Genomic DNA, 18,679 nt, shown 5'->3' on the forward strand with positions numbered 1-18,679 from the left:
CCTCCCACCACCACCTACTCCAGTCCTGTAACCCGGAAGGTGTACACGATCAAAGGCAGAGCCACGTGTGAAAGCACCCACGTGATTTACCAACTGACCTGCCTACACGGTGACGCTTTCTATGTGGGAATGACCAGCAACAAACTGTCCATTCGCATGAATGGACACAGGCAGACAGTGTTTGTTGGTAATGAGGATCACCCTGTGGCTAAACATGCCTTCTACATCTACATGACTACTCTGCAATTCACATTTAAGTGCTTGGCAGAGGGTTCATCGAACCACAATCATACTATCTCTACTATTCCACTCCCGAACAGCGAGCGGGAAAAACGAACACCTAAACCTTTCTGTTCGAGCTCTGATTTCTCTTATTTTATTTTGATGATCATTCCTACCTATGTAGGTTGGGCTCAACAAAATATTTTCGCATTCGGAAGAGAAAGTTGGTGACTGAAATTTCGTAAAAAGGTCTCGCCGCGACGAAAAATGTCTATGCTGTAATGACTTCCATCCCAACTCGTGTATCATATCTGCCACACTCTCTCCCCTATAACGCGATTATACAAAACGAGCTGCCCTTTTTTGCACCCTTTCGATGTCCTCCGTCAATCCCACCTGGTAAGGATCCCACACCGTGCAGCAATATTCTAACAGAGGGCGAACGAGTGTAGTGAAGCTGTCTCTTTAGTGGACTTGTTGCATCTTCTAAATGTCCTGCCAATGAAACGCAACCTTTGGTTCGCCTTCCCGACAATATTATCTATGTGGTCCTTCCAACTGAAGTTGTTCGTAATTTTAACACCCAGGTACTTAGTTGAATTGACAGCCTTGAGAATTGTACTATTTATCGAGTAATCGAATTCCAACGGATTTCTTTTGGAACTCATGTGGATCATCTCACACTTTTCGTTATTTAGCGTCAACTGCCACCTGACACACCATACAGCAATCTTTTCTAAATCGCTTTGCAGCTGATACTGGTCTTCGGATGACCTTACTAGACGGTAAATTACAGCATCATCTGCGAACAATCTAAGAGAACTGCTCAGATTGTCACCCAGGTCATTTATATAGATCAGGAACAGTAGAGGTGCACGGTGCACGGCCTTGGTGCACGACCATCACATCTTGGCACAATGTTACACCGTCCGGGTTATCTGGGTACTTCCCACCAACACCAACCTATCGGAACTCCGGAGATGGGAACTTACCCTTCAATATATCCTCTCTTCTCGTTATCCACCAGGCCTCAATCTCCGCTAATTTCAAGTTGCCGCCACTCATACCTCACCTGTCATTCAACATCATCTTTGCCTCCACACTTCCGCCTCGACTGACATCTCTGCCCAAACTCTTTGCCTTTAAATATGTCTGCTTGTGTCTGTGTATGTATGGATGGATATGTGTGTGTGTGTGTGTGTGTGTGTGTGTGTGTGTGTGTGTGTGTGTGTGTGTGTGTGGGCGCGCGCGCGCGCGCGCGCGCGCGCGTGCAAGTATATACCTATCCTTTTTTCCCCCTAAGGTAAGTCTTTCCGCTCCCGGGATTGGAATGACTCCTTACCCTCTCCCTTAAAACCCACATCCTTTCATCTTTCCCTCTCCTTCCCTCTTTCCTGACGAAGCAACTGTGGGTTGCGAAAGCTCGAAATTTTGTGTGTGTGTTTTTTATTGTGCCTATCTACCAGCGCTTTCCCGCTTGGTAAGTCATGGAAAGAGGGAAGGAGAGGGAAAGATGAAAGGATGTGGGTTTTAAGGGAGAGGGTAAGGAGTCATTCCAATCTCGGGAGCGGAAAGACTTACCTTAGGGGGCAAAAAGGATAGGTATACACTCGCACACACATATCCATCCACACATACACAGACACAAGCAGACATGTCTGAAGCTACTGACTGTCTTTTGTATATATCAGTACGGAAATTGTAGCTGTTACGTGAACTTATTCTAGCATTATTTTACTACTTTAACTAGAGCATGTGCTGATGGCTCAAAGCTTACAGTTTAGACATCCATCCTGACAACTCAGAGCAATACATACTGCTGTTATAATTAAACATTTCCCTCATAACTGGGACATGTATACTTTGTATAATTGATGTTATATTGAGGCATGCATTTCTTTAAAAATACTTCAAAAGCTATACAGGAATGACAGCATTTAACATACGCTATATCTCATGCAAATAGTTGTTTCATTGTTACAGGAAATTTATACAACAATTTTCAAGTTAATCAGAAACTTGCTTGTTACTTACTTTGGTTGTATATACATTGAGAAATAGGCAGTCCTCTGAGCTATCATTTGCACTCTGTGCATTTGGGCACCGCACTCCATCTTGTGTAGCATTTATAACATCATTCCAAGGTTGTGGAGGTGAAGGAGGCTGTAAAATTAATGCTCTGCTTTTGTTATTGGCCTAACATGAATCCAGATAATTAAAGAAGTAAAGACAACAACTGAATGAGTGCTCTCTCTCTCTCTCTCTCTCTCTCTCTCTCTCTCTCTCTCTCTCTCTCTCTCTCTCTCTCCTCCCTCCCTCTCATCAGAAAGCTAACAAAGAGTTCTCCATCCCTTTATGAGCCTATCACTGAGTCAACTACTCCACTATTTGCTGAATTTTTACCTTTAATGCTTAAATTATTTGTATTCCATCAAGGGCTTCCCATTGTCATATTTACGTCAATTCACACACAGTTTCTCTAATTTATTATGAATGTGCCAGGTATATTTGTGCTATTTCTATGGTTTAGTGGTCATGAGCAAGCACCAATATAGATCAGAATGAAAGGAAAATCTGTGTTTCAAACGGCTGTGGAAGTCCAAAGAATAAGTACCAAGTATTTCACAGTTGCATTAAGAAAGCTCTGTTGTGTGAGTACTGCACAGAAAATTATCTATCCCTTTTACATGAAGAAGGTACAAGAATTGCTGCCAGGAGACTAGGCAGGAATCCTGCCACTACATTGTAAGTCATCACATGCAAGATCAGAATTTCTCAAGAACAATACTTCTCACAATGCAGCCCATGCTATAAAAGAAAACACAGTGAATTCTCATACAGTGGATTATTGAATAGAAATCAACATCCACAAAATGCATGTATGTGAACACCAACACAAAGTATGGAGCCAATATCTGGTCTAGTTTTATCATTAGTCTTCTCAGATGATGGCATGCAATACCATCAAGAAAGGTATTCACATTTTCTGGACCTTTCTTTGATAGAATTATTGAAAGTAACTCCTTCAGCTCATTTTATGAACATGTGGTAGATATCTGGTGGACCTGCTGCTCACCTCTGCACTATAGGTAACATCTTATGGACAACTATTTTCCTGAAGAAGGACTGAAATGGAAGCATTTTAATAAGATTGGCTTGAACACTAGACTTTAATCCACTTGCTTTCCTTTTATGGATCCATCTGAAATCTCTAATTTATGAAGAAGAGATTTCTGACATCATTAACATGTAGTGGAGAATAGGACATCCAAGAACTTTAAAATAGTTATACAGAATTGCTGGCCAGTAATCATCTTCAGGGTGAGAAATATTTAGTACAGCCAACAGACACATACAAAAATGTATGATAGTATCTTAGCTTTCAAAATTAATAGTTCCTTCCTAATGGAGGAGAGAGAGAGAGGTCAGGGAAGGGTAGGTCACACAGACCTCAAGAGGTGAGGGGTGCAACTGTTTTGGGAACAAGGGGGGACAAAAATCTTATAACTCAGGGAAGAACTTATGCGTGGGTGCTAGCTGTATGCTGAGCAACACATGTGCATCATAGTTGTAAAATCAGTCACAACATTCAAATATTTGTGGGACCATCCCAAGCAATATAAGGTGTAATGACCACATAACTCTCGTTGTTAGCATGACATATGCCTACCTGAAAGTCATTGAAAGAATGTCAGGGACATTATGTTGCTCACCTAACAAATATATGACGTGCATCCAGAAAGTAAGTTTCCCTAGTTTTTTTAAAACAAAGACAATATTGTAGAAGAAGAAGCTCAGTAGCACAGTCACCACAGTATAGTAGTTATGATACTAGACTGTTGCATGGAGGGTCATGAATTAAAAACTCACCTGAACTGTAAAATCTTAATTTCTATATTTGATTCCAGTACATTCTAGAAGTATCCACAAATGTAAAGAATCATTGTACTGGAATGTTCTGTAACCAAATATATACCGTATGTGTTCTGGCTGGAGGCAGTTTGCTCCATGCTCTTATATGTGCTAGTACTGAATAAACCTTCGTTAAGGGAAGTTAGTTTTCATCATTCATCTATTTACACCTTCTTCTAGGTGATATTATTCTGGTGGAGGTGCTGGGTATTGGAACTTGTGATATCGCACATTATCAGCGGCACAATGGCTCCCATCGGGCCATGACAGAGCTGCCGTTTACTTGGCGAGAAACCCGAGTTCGAGCCATATTCAACAGATTGCAATTTCTTGGAAACAGAAGAAGAAGAGGACGTTACGATGACAGCTACTGGGTGCCACCATAAAGACTTCCTTCCGGGTTCTCTGGTTACAATGGCCAAGATCCAAACAAGTGGCTGGGGTCAGTGACACATACAACAACAGAAGTGCAAGGCTGAAGATAAATTAAAGTATAGGGCACAGCATCTAGGAGAAACTACAAAATTCTACATTCAAGACGTCTTGGAGCTGTGTAAAATAGTAGATCCTAGAATGAAGGAGGAAGTCAAGGTTGCACATCTCATGAAATGTTTTGCTGAGGACATGTATGAAGCACTACTCCTGAAGGAGGCTTCGACAGCAGACGACTCCATAAAATGGTGCCAGTAAATCGAGACAATGCATCAAAAAAGAATTACACGCAAGAAGTTTGAACGGCTTCCAAATGTTGTACCGATGTCTGTGATGGAGGAAGCAATTGATTTCACAAGTGTTCTTCGTCAGGTAGTGAGAAAGTTCAGAAGGCATTTGGATTACACGGCAAGCAAAAAAACCGAGACGCTTGAAGAGGTCATTAGGGAGGATATGGAACAGACATTGAACCTTATCTCTCGTCCTCCATTTCCCTTTAAAACGGTGAAAAACTCGAGACCCAAGCGAAGTTACATTCCTACAATGCCTCGTGAGGAACCTGTTTCGGCACCAAGGAAGACTGATGTCTGGAGGACACAGGATAACCAAACAGTATGCTTCCACTGTGGACGACTGGGACATGTGGAGCGTTATTGTCGAGAAAGGCAGCGGATATTTGACGACGCCCTTGCCAGAAGACAGCAGACCAATCTTAGCCGGCGCCAACTCCGGGATGATGAAGATGAACAAGAAGATGTGGGTGCACGGCGATGTAGGTCACCATCGCCGCAAGGACTCCATTGCCATTTAGAAGCTCCAGCCGATCACCTAGCTGCCGCAACCTGGAAAACTAAAGGGTGCGACCTTCCTTGGAGGTGAGGCCGCCGAAGAGAAAAATCCTTCACCGTCGATCACTACAAAAACGATAGGAAACTACGTCGATATCCTCATAGATGGGCGACCAGCCTAAACTCTTGTGGACTGTGGAGCATCATATTCAGGTATTTCGGAGAAGTACCATCGCCAGTTGCAGAAAACCGTATTCGTCGACAACAAAACATCTCTGCTGAAGCTGGCTAATGGGCAATATTTAAAACCTACAGGAAGATGAGTTATTCACGTGGGTATAAGCGGCCATACACAGCCCTTAGAATTCATCATCTTACAAGAGTGTAGTCATGAAGTCATTCTCGGATGGGACTTTTTGAAACCTTCTCAGGCAATTATAGATTGTGGTTGCTCGAAGATTATGCTGGACGAGATGAGATACTGTGGACACTAAGATGCGCATCTGATAGTGCAGAGACTGTGTGTGCTGGATGAAGCGATCATTACTTGTCCGCAGCTCATGGTCGTGCGGTAGCGTTATCGCTTCCCGCGCCCGGGTTCGATTCCCGGCGGGGTCAGGGATTTTCTCTGCCTCATGATGACTGGGTGTTGTGTGATGTCCTTAGGTTAGTTAGGTTTAAGTAGTTCTAAGTTCTAGTGGACTGATGACCATAGATGTTAAGTCCCATAGTGCTCAGAGCCATTTGAACCATTTTTGATCATTACTGCAGTCAGCACTAGAAAGTAACTGTCACGTGTCATGCCATGCAGCAACCCATGGATCTTGTATGGAATGTAAGATACGCATACCACTGAAGAATAACTTGGTCATCCCAGCCTCTGTCGTCTCTTTTAAGAATGGGTTCAGTGAATTGTGGATAGTTAACTGCGCCGAGAACTGTAGATCCTTCCAAGACGCATGTGCGTAGCAAACGCTGGGCCATTAATTGCTGAACAGCCAAGCATTATAGAATCCTCCCATGCTAAGTCTGTGGGCAAAATTAGCGCTACCACTACGAGACAAGGTCTTCTAGCTCGACTATCAGCAGATCTCACTAAAGAACAATGGAAGAAGCTACTTGCCATTCTTCAAGAGTTCTCTGAATGCTTTAATCCACAGGTGAAGAGCAAATTAGACAAATCGATGGTGAAGCACCGGATTAGCACTGGAGACCATCAACCAATAAGCCAGAGAGCATACCGTGTGTCAGCAACAGAACGTCGAATAATTTGCGACGATGTAGAGAAAATGATGAAGAATGGCATCATTCAGCCTTTGCAGAGCCCATGGTCGTCACCAGTGGTCCTCGTCTGGAAGAAAGGTCGCAGTTGGCGCTTTTGTGTTGATTATAGGAAGCTTAATAAGATAACTAAAAAGGACGTTTACATTCTTCCATGAATTGAAGATACCCTAGATTGTCTGGAGGGGGCTAAGTTTTTCTGAACCAAGGACATGTACTCGGGATATTGGAAAATCGAAGTAGATGAGGTTGATCGTGAGAAAATTGCATTCATCACCCCTGATGGCCTGCATGAGTTTAAGGTAATGCCGTTTGGTTTGTGTAATGCACCAGCAACTTTTGAACGGACGATGGATAATCTTCTAAGTCACCTGAAGTGGATGATGTGTCTTTGTTATTTAGATGACATTATAGTGTTCTCAGAGGCATTTGATGAACACATAGAAAGATTTAGGGCCATTCTTAAGTGTCTCCAACAAGATGTACTGAAACTTAATCCAAGAAAGTGTCTCTTTGGAGCAAAAGAAATCAAAATACTTGGACACCTTGTGCCAAACGAAGGTGTGCGGCCAGACCCAGAAAAGGTGAGAGCTATAACGAAATTTCCTTTTCCTAAAAGTATTAGAGATGTGAGAAGCTTCATCGGATTATGTTCTTATTACCGTCATTTTGTCAAAGACTTTTGTGTCATAGCCAGGCACTCCAAGAGTTCTTAAAAGCCGATGCTAAATTTATCTGGGATGGTGCTCAACAAGATTCTTTTGATGTGCTGTGAAAAGCTCTCGGTGCTGTTGTGGTCCAAATTTCGGGTGGAAAAGAGAAGGTTATAGCCTATGCTTCCAGAACACTTACAAAATCCGAGAAAAACTACTCAATTATAGAAAGAGAATGTCTTGCTGTGATCTGGGCCATGTGCAGATTTCGACAGTTCTCTATGGAAGGCCATTCACAGTTGTTACAAACCATCATTCACGTTGTTGGTTGACAGGTCTTAAGGATCAACAGAACGACTCTCCAGGTGGGCGCTACGTCTTCAAGAGTATGACATTACCATAGTGTACAAAGTGAATGAAAAAACCAAGATGCCGACTGCCTCTCAAGAAACCCTGTGCAAGACTTTGACGAAGATAGTGACTGTCTCGCTGAACTCCAGGATCTCTCTGCTGAGCAGAAGAAGGATGCCAAGATATCTCAAATTATGCTTGCCTTATATCGGTCAGAGGATGTGAAAGGACAGTTTAAGGTAGTTAATGGATTACTTTGCAAGAAAAACTTTGATCCGTTTGGAGAGAGGTGGCTACCAGTGATTCCTAAACACATGTGCTTAGATGTTCTATAGAAATTCCATGACACACCTGAGGCTGGACATCTAGGATTTATTAAGACATACAATAGGATCCACAAGAGATTTTTCTGGCCAGGTTTATTTAGGAGTGTCTGTCACTATGTGTCGCACTGTCGAGAGTGCCAGAGGAGAAAGGCAGTTCCTCAGAAACCACCTGGCCAACTCATACCTATTCTACCAGCCGAAACGCCTTTCCAACGTGTTGGGATTGACTTCCTCGGACGATTTCCAACGTTTGCTAGTGGCAATATATGGATTATTGTTTGCACCGATTATCTGACACGCTATGCCATTACAAAAGCAGTGAAAACAACCGAAGCATTCGAGGTAGCCAAATTCATAGTGGAAGACATTGTATTAAAACACGGTGCCCCAAGGTCGTTAATTACGGATCAAGGGAAAGTTTTCAATCGAATCTTGTTACAGAGATAAACCGTCGGTGCAACATTACTCATCACATGACGACTGCCTACATCCCCAAACTAACGGGCTTACCGAATGCCTTTCTTTATAAGACCTTGGCCGACATGCTATCAATGTTCGTCAATGTTGAGCAATGCAACTGGGATCACGTGCTACTATTCGTGACGTTTGCCTACAACATTGCCAAACAAGACATCACAGGATTTACGCCATTTTTCCTGGTGCATGGGCATGAGGCGACTACGACGTTGGAAACTGTGTTTCTGTTACATCCTGATGACGTGGACGACGACTACATCGGCCAGGTGTTAACCAGAGCTGAGGAAGCTCGGCAGTTAGCTCGACTTCACACGCTGCAGGGTCAAGCAAGCGATCGCCGAATGTGTGATGCGTGCCACCACCCTGTTGTCTACCAGCCTGGTGACCTCGTCTAGATATTCACTCCTGTTCGGAAGGTTGGTCTCTCTGAAAAGCTCGTCAGACGCTACTTTGGACCTTATAATGCTGTAAAACAGTTATCTGATGTTACTTATGAAGTTGAAAATTTTTGTGGCAGCATAATTCCCCCCTTTCTGTGCGAAAGTCAGATTTAACCCAGAATAGAGAAGACCATCCTTTCTTCTAGTGTTGTAGCTATGCAGTTTGCTATTATTTTTGAATTGGGATGGGTTATTAATAAGAATTTTTTAAAATGAATATGTGTATTGAGAAGGTACTGTGAATATCCTGGGTTCCTTAAATAAACGTCTGCAAGATAATCTTGGATGGGCTCCAGTTATATTCTTGATTACATGCTTTTGTGCAATGAATATTTTTTCTCTTAGTGATGAATTACCCCAAAATATGATCTCATGTGAAAGCAGTGAATGAAAATAGGCATAATAGGCTAACTTACTGATATGTTTATCGACAAAAGTTGCAATAACCCTAATAGTGTAAGCAGTTGAGCTTAAAAGTTTCGGCAGATCATCAATGCGTTTCTTTCCAATTAAATTTCTCATCAGTGCACACATCCAGAAATTTTCAATAGTTGTCTCAGCAAGAAACCTCTGTTCAAAGTCTATATTCACTGAAGTTATTATGCCATTACTGAACAGAATTGAAAATACTGTGTCTTCTCATAATTTAATGAGAGTCTATTAACAGAGATCCTTTCAATGATGTTCTGAAATACATCATTTATAATTTCCTGAGTTAATTTTTGTTTGTCTGGTGTGATTACTTTACTTGTATGATCAGCAAAAAGAACTAGCTTTGCATCTTCATGAATACAGTTTGGCAAGTCATTAATGTGCACTACTGGCCATTAAAATTGCTACACCACGAAGAAATGCAGATGATAAACGGTTATTCATTGGAGAAATATATTATACTAGAACTGACATGTGATTACATTTTCACGCAATTTAGGTGCATAGATCCTGAGGAACGAATACCCAGAACAACCACCTCTGGCCATAATAACGGCCTTGATACGCCTGGGCATTGAGTCAAACAGAGCTTGGATGGCGTGTACAGGTAAAGCTGCACATGCAGCTTCAACACAATATCACAGATCATCAAGAGTAGTGACTGGCGTATTGTGACGAGCCAGTTGCTCGCCCACGATTGACCAGACGAATCAATTGCTGAGAGATCTGGAAAATGTGCTGGCCAGGGCAACAGTCGAACGTTTTCTGTATCCAGAAAGGCCTGCACAGGACCTGCAACATGCGGTCGTGCATTATCCTGCTGAAATGTAGAGTTTCGCAGGGATCGAATGAAGGGGAGAGCCACGGGTTGTAACACATCTGAAATGTAATGTTCACTGTTCAAAGTGCCATCAGTGTGAACAAGAGGTGACCGAGACGTGTGAACGAGTTGTGTAACCAATGGCACCCCATACCATCACAATGGGTGATGCGCCAGTATGGCGATGACGAATACACGCTTCCAGTGTGTGTTCACCACGATGTCGCCAACCATGGATGAAACCATCACAATGCTGTAAACAGGACCTGGATTAATCCAAAAAAATAACGTTTTGCCATTCGTGCACCCAGATTCGTTGTTGAGTACACCATCGCAGGCACTCCTGTCTGTGATGCAGCGTCAAGGGTAACTGCAGCCATGGTTTCCGAGCTGATAGTCCATGCTGCTGCAAACGTCATCGAACTATTCGTGCAGATGGTTGTTGTCTTGCAAACGTCCCGATGTGTTGACTCATGGATCGAGACGTGGCTGCACGATCCATTACAGCCATGCGGATAAGATGCCTGTCATCTCGACTGCTAGTGATACGAGGCCACTGGGATCCAGCATGGTGTTCCGTATTACCCTTCTGAACCCACTGATTCCATATTCTGCTAACAGGCATTGGATCTCGACCAACACAAGCAGCAATGTCGCGATACGATAAGCCACAGTCGCGATAGGCTGCAATCCGACCTTTATGATAGTCGAAAACGTGATGGTATGCGTTTCTCCTCCTTACACGAGGCATCACAACAACGTTTCACCAGGCAACGCCGGTCAACTGCTGTTTGTGTATGAGAAACCGGTTGGAAAGTTTCCTCATGTCAGCACGTTGTAGGTGTCGCCATCGGCGCCAACCTTGTGTGAATGCTCTGAAAAGCTAATCAGTTGCATATCACAGCATCGTCTTACTGTCGGTTAAATTTCGCGTCTGTAGCACGTCATCTTCATGGTGTAGCAATTTTAATTGCCAGTAGTGTATATTAAGAACAATAAGGGACCCAAGATTGAACTCTGTGGGACGCCATTCTTGATACCTCCCGAGTTAGAGAACTCTGCTGATTTTTTCACACTATTAATTTCAACCTATAGCATTCTTTCACTTAAAGATGAATTAAACCATTGTGGACTGTCCTACTCATGCCACAGTTCTTAAGCTTATCTTGAAGAAATTCATGAGGCACACAGTCAAAAGCGTTTTGAGAAATCACAGAATATTCTCATGTGCGATTTTCTTTTATTCACAGCTTTTAGTTTTTGATCAGTGAAAGCATATATAGCATTTTCTGTTGGAAAGCCTTTCTGAAAAGTAAACTGACACTTTGTTAGTATTTCATTTTTACAAATACATGAAGCTACTCTTGAACACGTTACTGTTTCAAGGATTCATGATAAATCTGTCAGAAGCGAGATAGGGTACAAGTTGTTAGCATCAGATCTATCCCCTTTTTTCTGGAATGGTTTAACAATAACAAATTTTAGTCTGTCTGGAAAAATCCTCTGTTTCAGTGAGCTGCTACTTATGTGGCTGAGAATCCTACTTATCTGTTGGGAAGAAATTTTTCATACTCTGTTGGAAATGCCACCAATTCCACATAAGCTTTTACTTTTGAGTTAATTGATTATTTTTCTAATTTCAGTAGGAGAAGTGGGTTGAATTTCAATTTAATGAAATATCATAGGAGAGCTTCTGTGAAGTTTGGAATGTAGGAGACTAGGTACTGGCAGAATTGGAGCTGTGGGCACGGGGCGTGAGTCATGCTCAGGTAACGCCGATGGTAGAACACTTGCACACGAAAGGCAAAGGTTCTGAGTTCGAGTTTCGGTCCGGCACAAAGTTTTAATCTGCCAGCAAGTTTCATATCAGTGAACACTCCGCTGCAGAGTGAAAATCTCATTCTGGAAATATCTCCCAGGCTGTGGCTAAGCCATGTCTCCGCAATTATCTTTTCTTCCAGCAGTGCTAGTTCTGCGAGGTTCGCAGGAGAGGTTCTGATAAGTTTGGAAGGTAGGAGACGAGGTACTGGCAGAATTGGAGCTGTGAGGACGGGGCATGAGTCGTGCTCGGGTAGCTCCCGCAAAAGGCAAAGGTGCGAAGTTGGAGTCTTGGTCCGGTACACAGTTTTGATCTGCCAGCAAGTTTCATATCAGTGCATACTCTGCTGCAGAGTGAAAATCTCATTCTGGCAGTTCTTCCGTACTCAGCCTTGCATTTTCTAATGAACAGCTGGATCCTATTTCTCTAAAAAACTTAAAAAATTATAATTAAAAATATTTTCTACTTCTGACTCTTTGTTAACAAACTTTTCTTTGAGTATGATAGAAATATGGTCTTCCTGTGCTCTCGTTCGTCCTGTTTCCCTTTTAACAATATTAATTTAATTATCAGATATGCTAATTGCAGACATAATGCACATATTTCTGGACTTTTTAATGACTTTTCTTAATACAGTACAGTACTTTTTATAATTGACTACAGCAACAGTTACTCCCTGCATTGTTGGTACAGATATATATGCTCTCTTGTGCTGTATTACTATTATGGAAATTTTGCTACATAATTATGAAAACTAAAATAAACCTGACCCATGCAGACCTTGACACCACTGTACTTATCCACGCCACCAAGGGGCTACATGCAATTGACTAGACAGCTACCTATCTTGACAAAGCATGTCATCCTTCAGGGAATATTGTACATCATGCAGTCTGCTGCAAGAACGGCATAGTTGTAGATAACTCTTTTAAACGCTTGCGAAATTTTCAATTTACTTTCTGTCAAAGCTACTAGAAAAATTGGCGTTATTACCACCACCCAATCACTACGTTCTCCAAAACTAACTTACTTATTAAATTTTCTTGTTCAGCTGTAGCTTTTTTATCACCAAAGAAAATTGGCAAAAAACTTTAATCAATTCTAAATGTAGCAGTAGTTCTTACGTACCTTATAATAATTCATACTAATTTTTTATGGCAGCTTTTACGATCAGCTACAGCAATGTTTCTTTTTATATTTAATGTGAATACATGTACTGAATAGAACACAAATTTTGCAGCTCTCAAATTACAAAATACTAGTTATAATACTTCGTTAGCAATTACCAAGGGGTGCTGGTAACAAATTCTTTTTATCTCTTAACGTCAAGTCCTCGTCTCCCCCGGCAGAAAAGCATTAAAGAACTTAGTACGTACTAAATTCGCTAGGTGCTCACTGATGAGTTCTTCTAAACTCTTAGTTTGGTTTGTTATAACATCAACAAAATTACTTTACTTTTCAACTGCATCTTATGCTTTCTTGCGGATTCGTGAAAACCGCTTAATGGGCAGTTTATGAATCCGCCCCAATGACTGTCATAAATGGGGGGAGAAGCACACACAACGTAAGTGTTCCTGTAACTGAGTAAACCAACCGTGGGTACACTGACAGCCAGTCCTATCGAAATGTTGTCTTTGGCGATCTACATCATTCTTGAAATGTCCGCCCCCGGTAGCTGCGTGGTCAGCGCCACAGAATGTCAATCCTAAGGGCCGGAGATCGATTTCCGCTTGGGTTGCAGATTTTCTCCGCACAGGGACTTGGTGTTGTATTGTCTTAACCATCATCATTTCATCCTCATCGACGCGCAAGTCGCCGTAGTGGCGTCAAATCGAAAGACTTGCACCTGGTGAACGTCTACCTGACGGGAGGCCCTAGCCACACGACACTTACATTTTATTCTTGAAACTATAATTTTTGTCAGGTTTCGGCGTAGATTCAGAAAAGTCTTATACATTAGGGAAACAGCAAATCTCATTTTTCAGTGCAATTTCAGATATGGGAAATACTGACGAGGAGACTATTATCTGCAAAGTAAGTACTGGCCAGGTCTAAAATACCTTTTCTTCACCAGTAGATTGCTGGTATTTTTATTAGACATATCTGAGTTTGGCTCACCCATATCTAGTTATATTTCACCCCAGGTAGTACATTTTTCGAGTCTCTCACTATTATTTTCGGTTTTCATTCGTTTATTAAATATAAATAACTTACAAATATCAATCTTTTTCACGCCGTACAATGCAGAAAGTTCTTGGTAAACCATATACTTGCATCACTGCTCACTTACAACTATTCATACCGGTAGTTCACCATGAAAAAAAATTGAGAGATCACATCGTTCAGTGTTAACAACACTTGTAAGCCGGATCGATAAGCTGAGCGTTATGACAGCATGCTATTGAGACATCCATGCTCAAATGCTATGCTTATTTTCAGTAGTGATTGTGAAATTTATTGAATACAGGCAGTTGTACAGCCATTACTCAATGAGTGCCACCCAATGCTCGGTTAGCTGTAGTTCAAATGACAACGACTTGCTGCTTCTACCGGTAAGTACACATCAGTGTGACCACAGAGTACAAAGGAGCACACGTACACCACATGAAAAGGCATAATACTCTAAATTAGCGCCTGACAATTGTTAACCGTTATTTGAATTTTCAATGAGTAAGCTTTTGTTGAGTGTGTTTTGTCGTGCAACTGTTTTGTTAGACCAATGAACCCTTGAGATTTACGAAGCTGCACTAACTTGGTCACATTGTCTTTGAGATGGTGACTATCGTTCTGTAGGAAGATAACATTTCTGAAACGGAATTGTCACTGTGGATATCTTTCTTAATGGGAGAATATGACCCAAGTAGTGAATTAAAGATGGGAAAGACATACTGTGGTTTAATAATGAAATTCAGAAAATGCTTCGGAAACCGAGACAATGTTGCATCATCGGTCCAAAAAAGAACGTAGAAATGCCGAAAGGCAAAATTTAGTAAAAAACCACCCATCTGTAAAAAGATGGATGCGCAAAGCATACAGTTACTTCCACCGTTATTTATTTATTTAGAGTTCTGTAGATCCATATGACAATATATCTCTGGATACAGAACGAGTCAAATTTTTACAAATTATTGTTTAGTGTACAAGTACAATTGTTCTTATAATACAAATAACAGGAACAGATTAGCTAACACGTAACTTTACGTATGTGTAGTGTGTGAATTCCGAAGGGACCAAACAACTGAGGTCATTGGTACCTATATGTATGATTTATCACGCTTGACTTCTGAATGAATATGCAGCTATTCATACAGACATACACACATTCCAATTTTTAAATTACGCTGTAGATAGACAAAGAATGATGATTAAGGCCATAAAAGCCACAAAAATAAATTTAAGTATACTCAGGAGGTAGTATGCGTTTTGACTTAGAAATTCGTCTACACTATAACATTACATTACATTTATCGTTTTGCATGGATCCCTTGGGGGGAAGTCTCTGGGATATTTTAAATACTTTTTTACTGAAATACATGGATATTGTACAATTCTAATGCAGACAGAGTTGTGGGCTATAGTCCTTGTGAAGATATTCATCGATGGAGTAGAAGGTGTTGGCCAAGAGGAAGTTCTTTAATTCACTCTGAAACCGATCACAAGATCTTTTATATGCTCTGGTAAGTTATTGAATGTATGAGTGCCCATGTATTTGACTAATTTTTGTACTAATGTTAAGCATTTATATACATATCTTGTCAGCGAAAAGATTTTGTGGAGAACCTGAGAAATTCTGGTCCTACGTAGAATCACTAGCAATAAGCAGGTCACAGGGTTCTCTTTAGTCATTTGTCGACGAGTCTGGTTTAGCAATAGATAATAGCAAATAAAGGAAAATTGAAGTTGGAAATAAGCTTAGATTTACTTTCATTCCAATTGACTCTTAATGAGGAGGACATCCAGGATTTGGAACATGTCGGAAAAACAATAATAAACGATAAATATTTACAAGTGAAACAAACAAGTTAATGTACCTACCTCAAGTCCCAAGTGGAATGATTGGCGTTCGTTTTTTAACTAACACTATACGATAGGATCATTTTACAACATTCATTTACTAAGATCGCATTAATGCACTGAACTTAAAATTTAAAAAATGTTGTTTTATTTATAAGGTAATAAACATACAATTGATCTATTATAATACTTATTTACAATGAATACATTACTGTACTAAAAATGCAAAAGTTAGATTGTACTTTATACACACACACACATACACAATCAGTTGGTTCTATTGAGAAATTCATCAGTGGAGTAGGAGGAGTTCGCTTCTCTTCTCTTAAACTGAATTTTATTGGTTGTTAAGCTGTTTGGCTGCTGGCAGGTTATTGAAAATGTGTGTTCCTGAATAATGCACACCTTTTTGTACAAGAGTAAGTGATTTTACATCCTTAAGAAGCATATTCTCATTTATATTATTGATTACATAAACTAAGATGTTGGTTTGAAAATGAAAAATTTCATTAAGAAATACATATATTGGGAAGCAGTAGTTAGTATCCCAATTCCATAAACAGGCCTCTGCAGGATGTTCTTGAGTTCATATCACATTTAACTCTTATTACATGTTTTTGTGCCCAGAAAACTTTAGCTTGGCTTGATGAATTACCCCAAAAAAGAATCCCATATGACATTAGGGAGTGCAAGTAAGCATAGTATGCCAGCTTTTTCATTTTTATATCCCCTATGTCTCACAGAATTCGCATTGCAAATAGAGGTTTGTTTAGAAGCTTCAGCATTTCTGTGGTGTCCTCCACCTAGTTGAATTTATTATCAAGCTGTAATTCCGAGAACTTAGCACTGGCCTATTCTTCTATTTGCTTGTCATAATATGTTAGGCAAATATTCGTGGGACACCCCTTGCAAGTTATGAACTGCATGTAGTGTGTTCTTTCAAAGTTTAGTGACAAAGACTTGGCTAGGAACCAGTGATTAATGTCCACAATTATTTTATTAACCGATGTTTCTAAGACTACATTTGATTTGCTATTTATTGCAATGTTTGTATCGTTGACAAACAAAACAAACTTGGCATCTGGTAATGTTACTGATGAGAGGTCATTGATATGCACAAGACAAAGTAAGGGCCCTATGATGGAACCTTGTGGGACCTCATGTGTAATTAGTTCCCAGTTGGATGATACCTGATAGCTTAATACATGTCTCTTTCCTAACACCCTTTGTTTCCTGCCAGAGATATAAGATTTGAACCATTTTGTAGCATTTCCTGTTACACATTAATACTCTAATTTACATAAAAGTATACTGTGATTTATGCAGTCAAATGCCTTTGACAGATCACAAAACATATTATTTGCCTGAATTTTTTGTCTAATGAATTAAGTACATTTTCACTGTAAGTGTAGATAGCCTTCTCAATATCGGAACCCTTTAGAAATCCGAACTGTGACTTTGACAGTATGTTATTTGTGATAAGATGGTTATAACTTTTTTTAAAATTTTTGAGAATGCTGGCAAAAGTGAAACTGGACGGAAATTTGCCGATATTTATTTTCTCCCTCTTTAAAGAATGGCATAATTTCAGCATATTTCAAGCATTCAGGAAATTTTCCACTAATGAACAACTGGTTACACATATAGCTTAATATGTTACTTAACTCTGAATCACATTCTTTAATCAATTTTGTTGATATTTCATCATACCTATTAGATGTTTTTGATTTTAAAAATTATTTGATGGGCATTACTTTTGCTGGGGTAGTAAGGGTCAAATTCAGATTATGAAAGTTACTGGAAATATCTGGTCCGAGATAGCCCATTGCAGCATATACAGAACCTGACAACCCCATCTTTTCAGGAACAGTTATAAAATGTTTGTTAAAAAACTCTGCAACGCTATACACATCTGTCACCAATGCATTATTTACTCTTAATGCTATTTGCCCCTCTTCACATCTGGTTCTACCGGTCTCCTCTGTCACTGAATCCCATATTGTCTTTATTTTATTATCTGATACAACTATATTTTTCTTCTAATATATTTGCTTTGATGCCTGTATTACAGTCTTTAACATTTTGTAGTATTTTTTGTAATGTGCTATAGCATCAACATCAGAACTGTTTCAGATTCACAGATACAGTTTTCTTTTTGTTTTACAAGACACCTCTGTTCCTTGGGTAATCCATGGCTTCTTTGCAGACTTTGCTCTAACCATGGTTAGCTTTAGAGCAAAACAGTGTTCAAATAAGGTAAACACTTTATTAGCAAAAGTGTTATGTTTTTCATTCATGCCATGAGCACTGTAAACATCACTACAGTGAATGTTTCTGAGGAGTGTCATAAAATAATCAATTTTTGGCTTATTGATTACCCTCTTGAGTTCAGATTTAACAGATTTTATATCATGTTTAGTATTAACATTTAACAGAAGGTACTGCATACCATGGTCTGAGAGACCATTGACTATTGGTTTTGTAATGTAATTTTGTTCATTGGACTTTTCTGTAAAGATATTATCAATGGCTGTTTGTGAGCAGTTGTCTATCCTAGTTGGGAACTTTACAGTGGGAATTAAGTTGAATGATGGTTTTTACTAACTCAAATAAGTTCTTATTGGGAGAGTCTTTAAGGAAATCTACACTGAAGTCAGCAGAAACCACTATTTTTTGTTTCTGGTTGTTAAATGGGCCAGTACAGCTTTAAGG

General features: G+C 40.2%; 1 protein-coding gene across 1 annotated transcript in view; it reads right to left on the minus strand.

Annotated features, from left to right (window-relative positions):
- The window catches only part of LOC126335083 (juvenile hormone esterase-like), a 77,398-nt gene that overhangs the window by 41,799 nt on the left and 16,920 nt on the right, over window positions 1–18,679 (minus strand). Inside the window, exon 2 of the mRNA XM_049997978.1 lies at window positions 2,257–2,385. Within this exon, the coding sequence (XP_049853935.1) occupies window positions 2,257–2,385 (129 nt within the window). The remainder of the gene's footprint in view (window positions 1–2,256; window positions 2,386–18,679) is intronic.

This window comes from Schistocerca gregaria, chromosome 2 (genome assembly GCF_023897955.1).
Source record: "Schistocerca gregaria isolate iqSchGreg1 chromosome 2, iqSchGreg1.2, whole genome shotgun sequence".
NCBI classification, from domain to species: domain Eukaryota; kingdom Metazoa; phylum Arthropoda; class Insecta; order Orthoptera; family Acrididae; genus Schistocerca; species Schistocerca gregaria.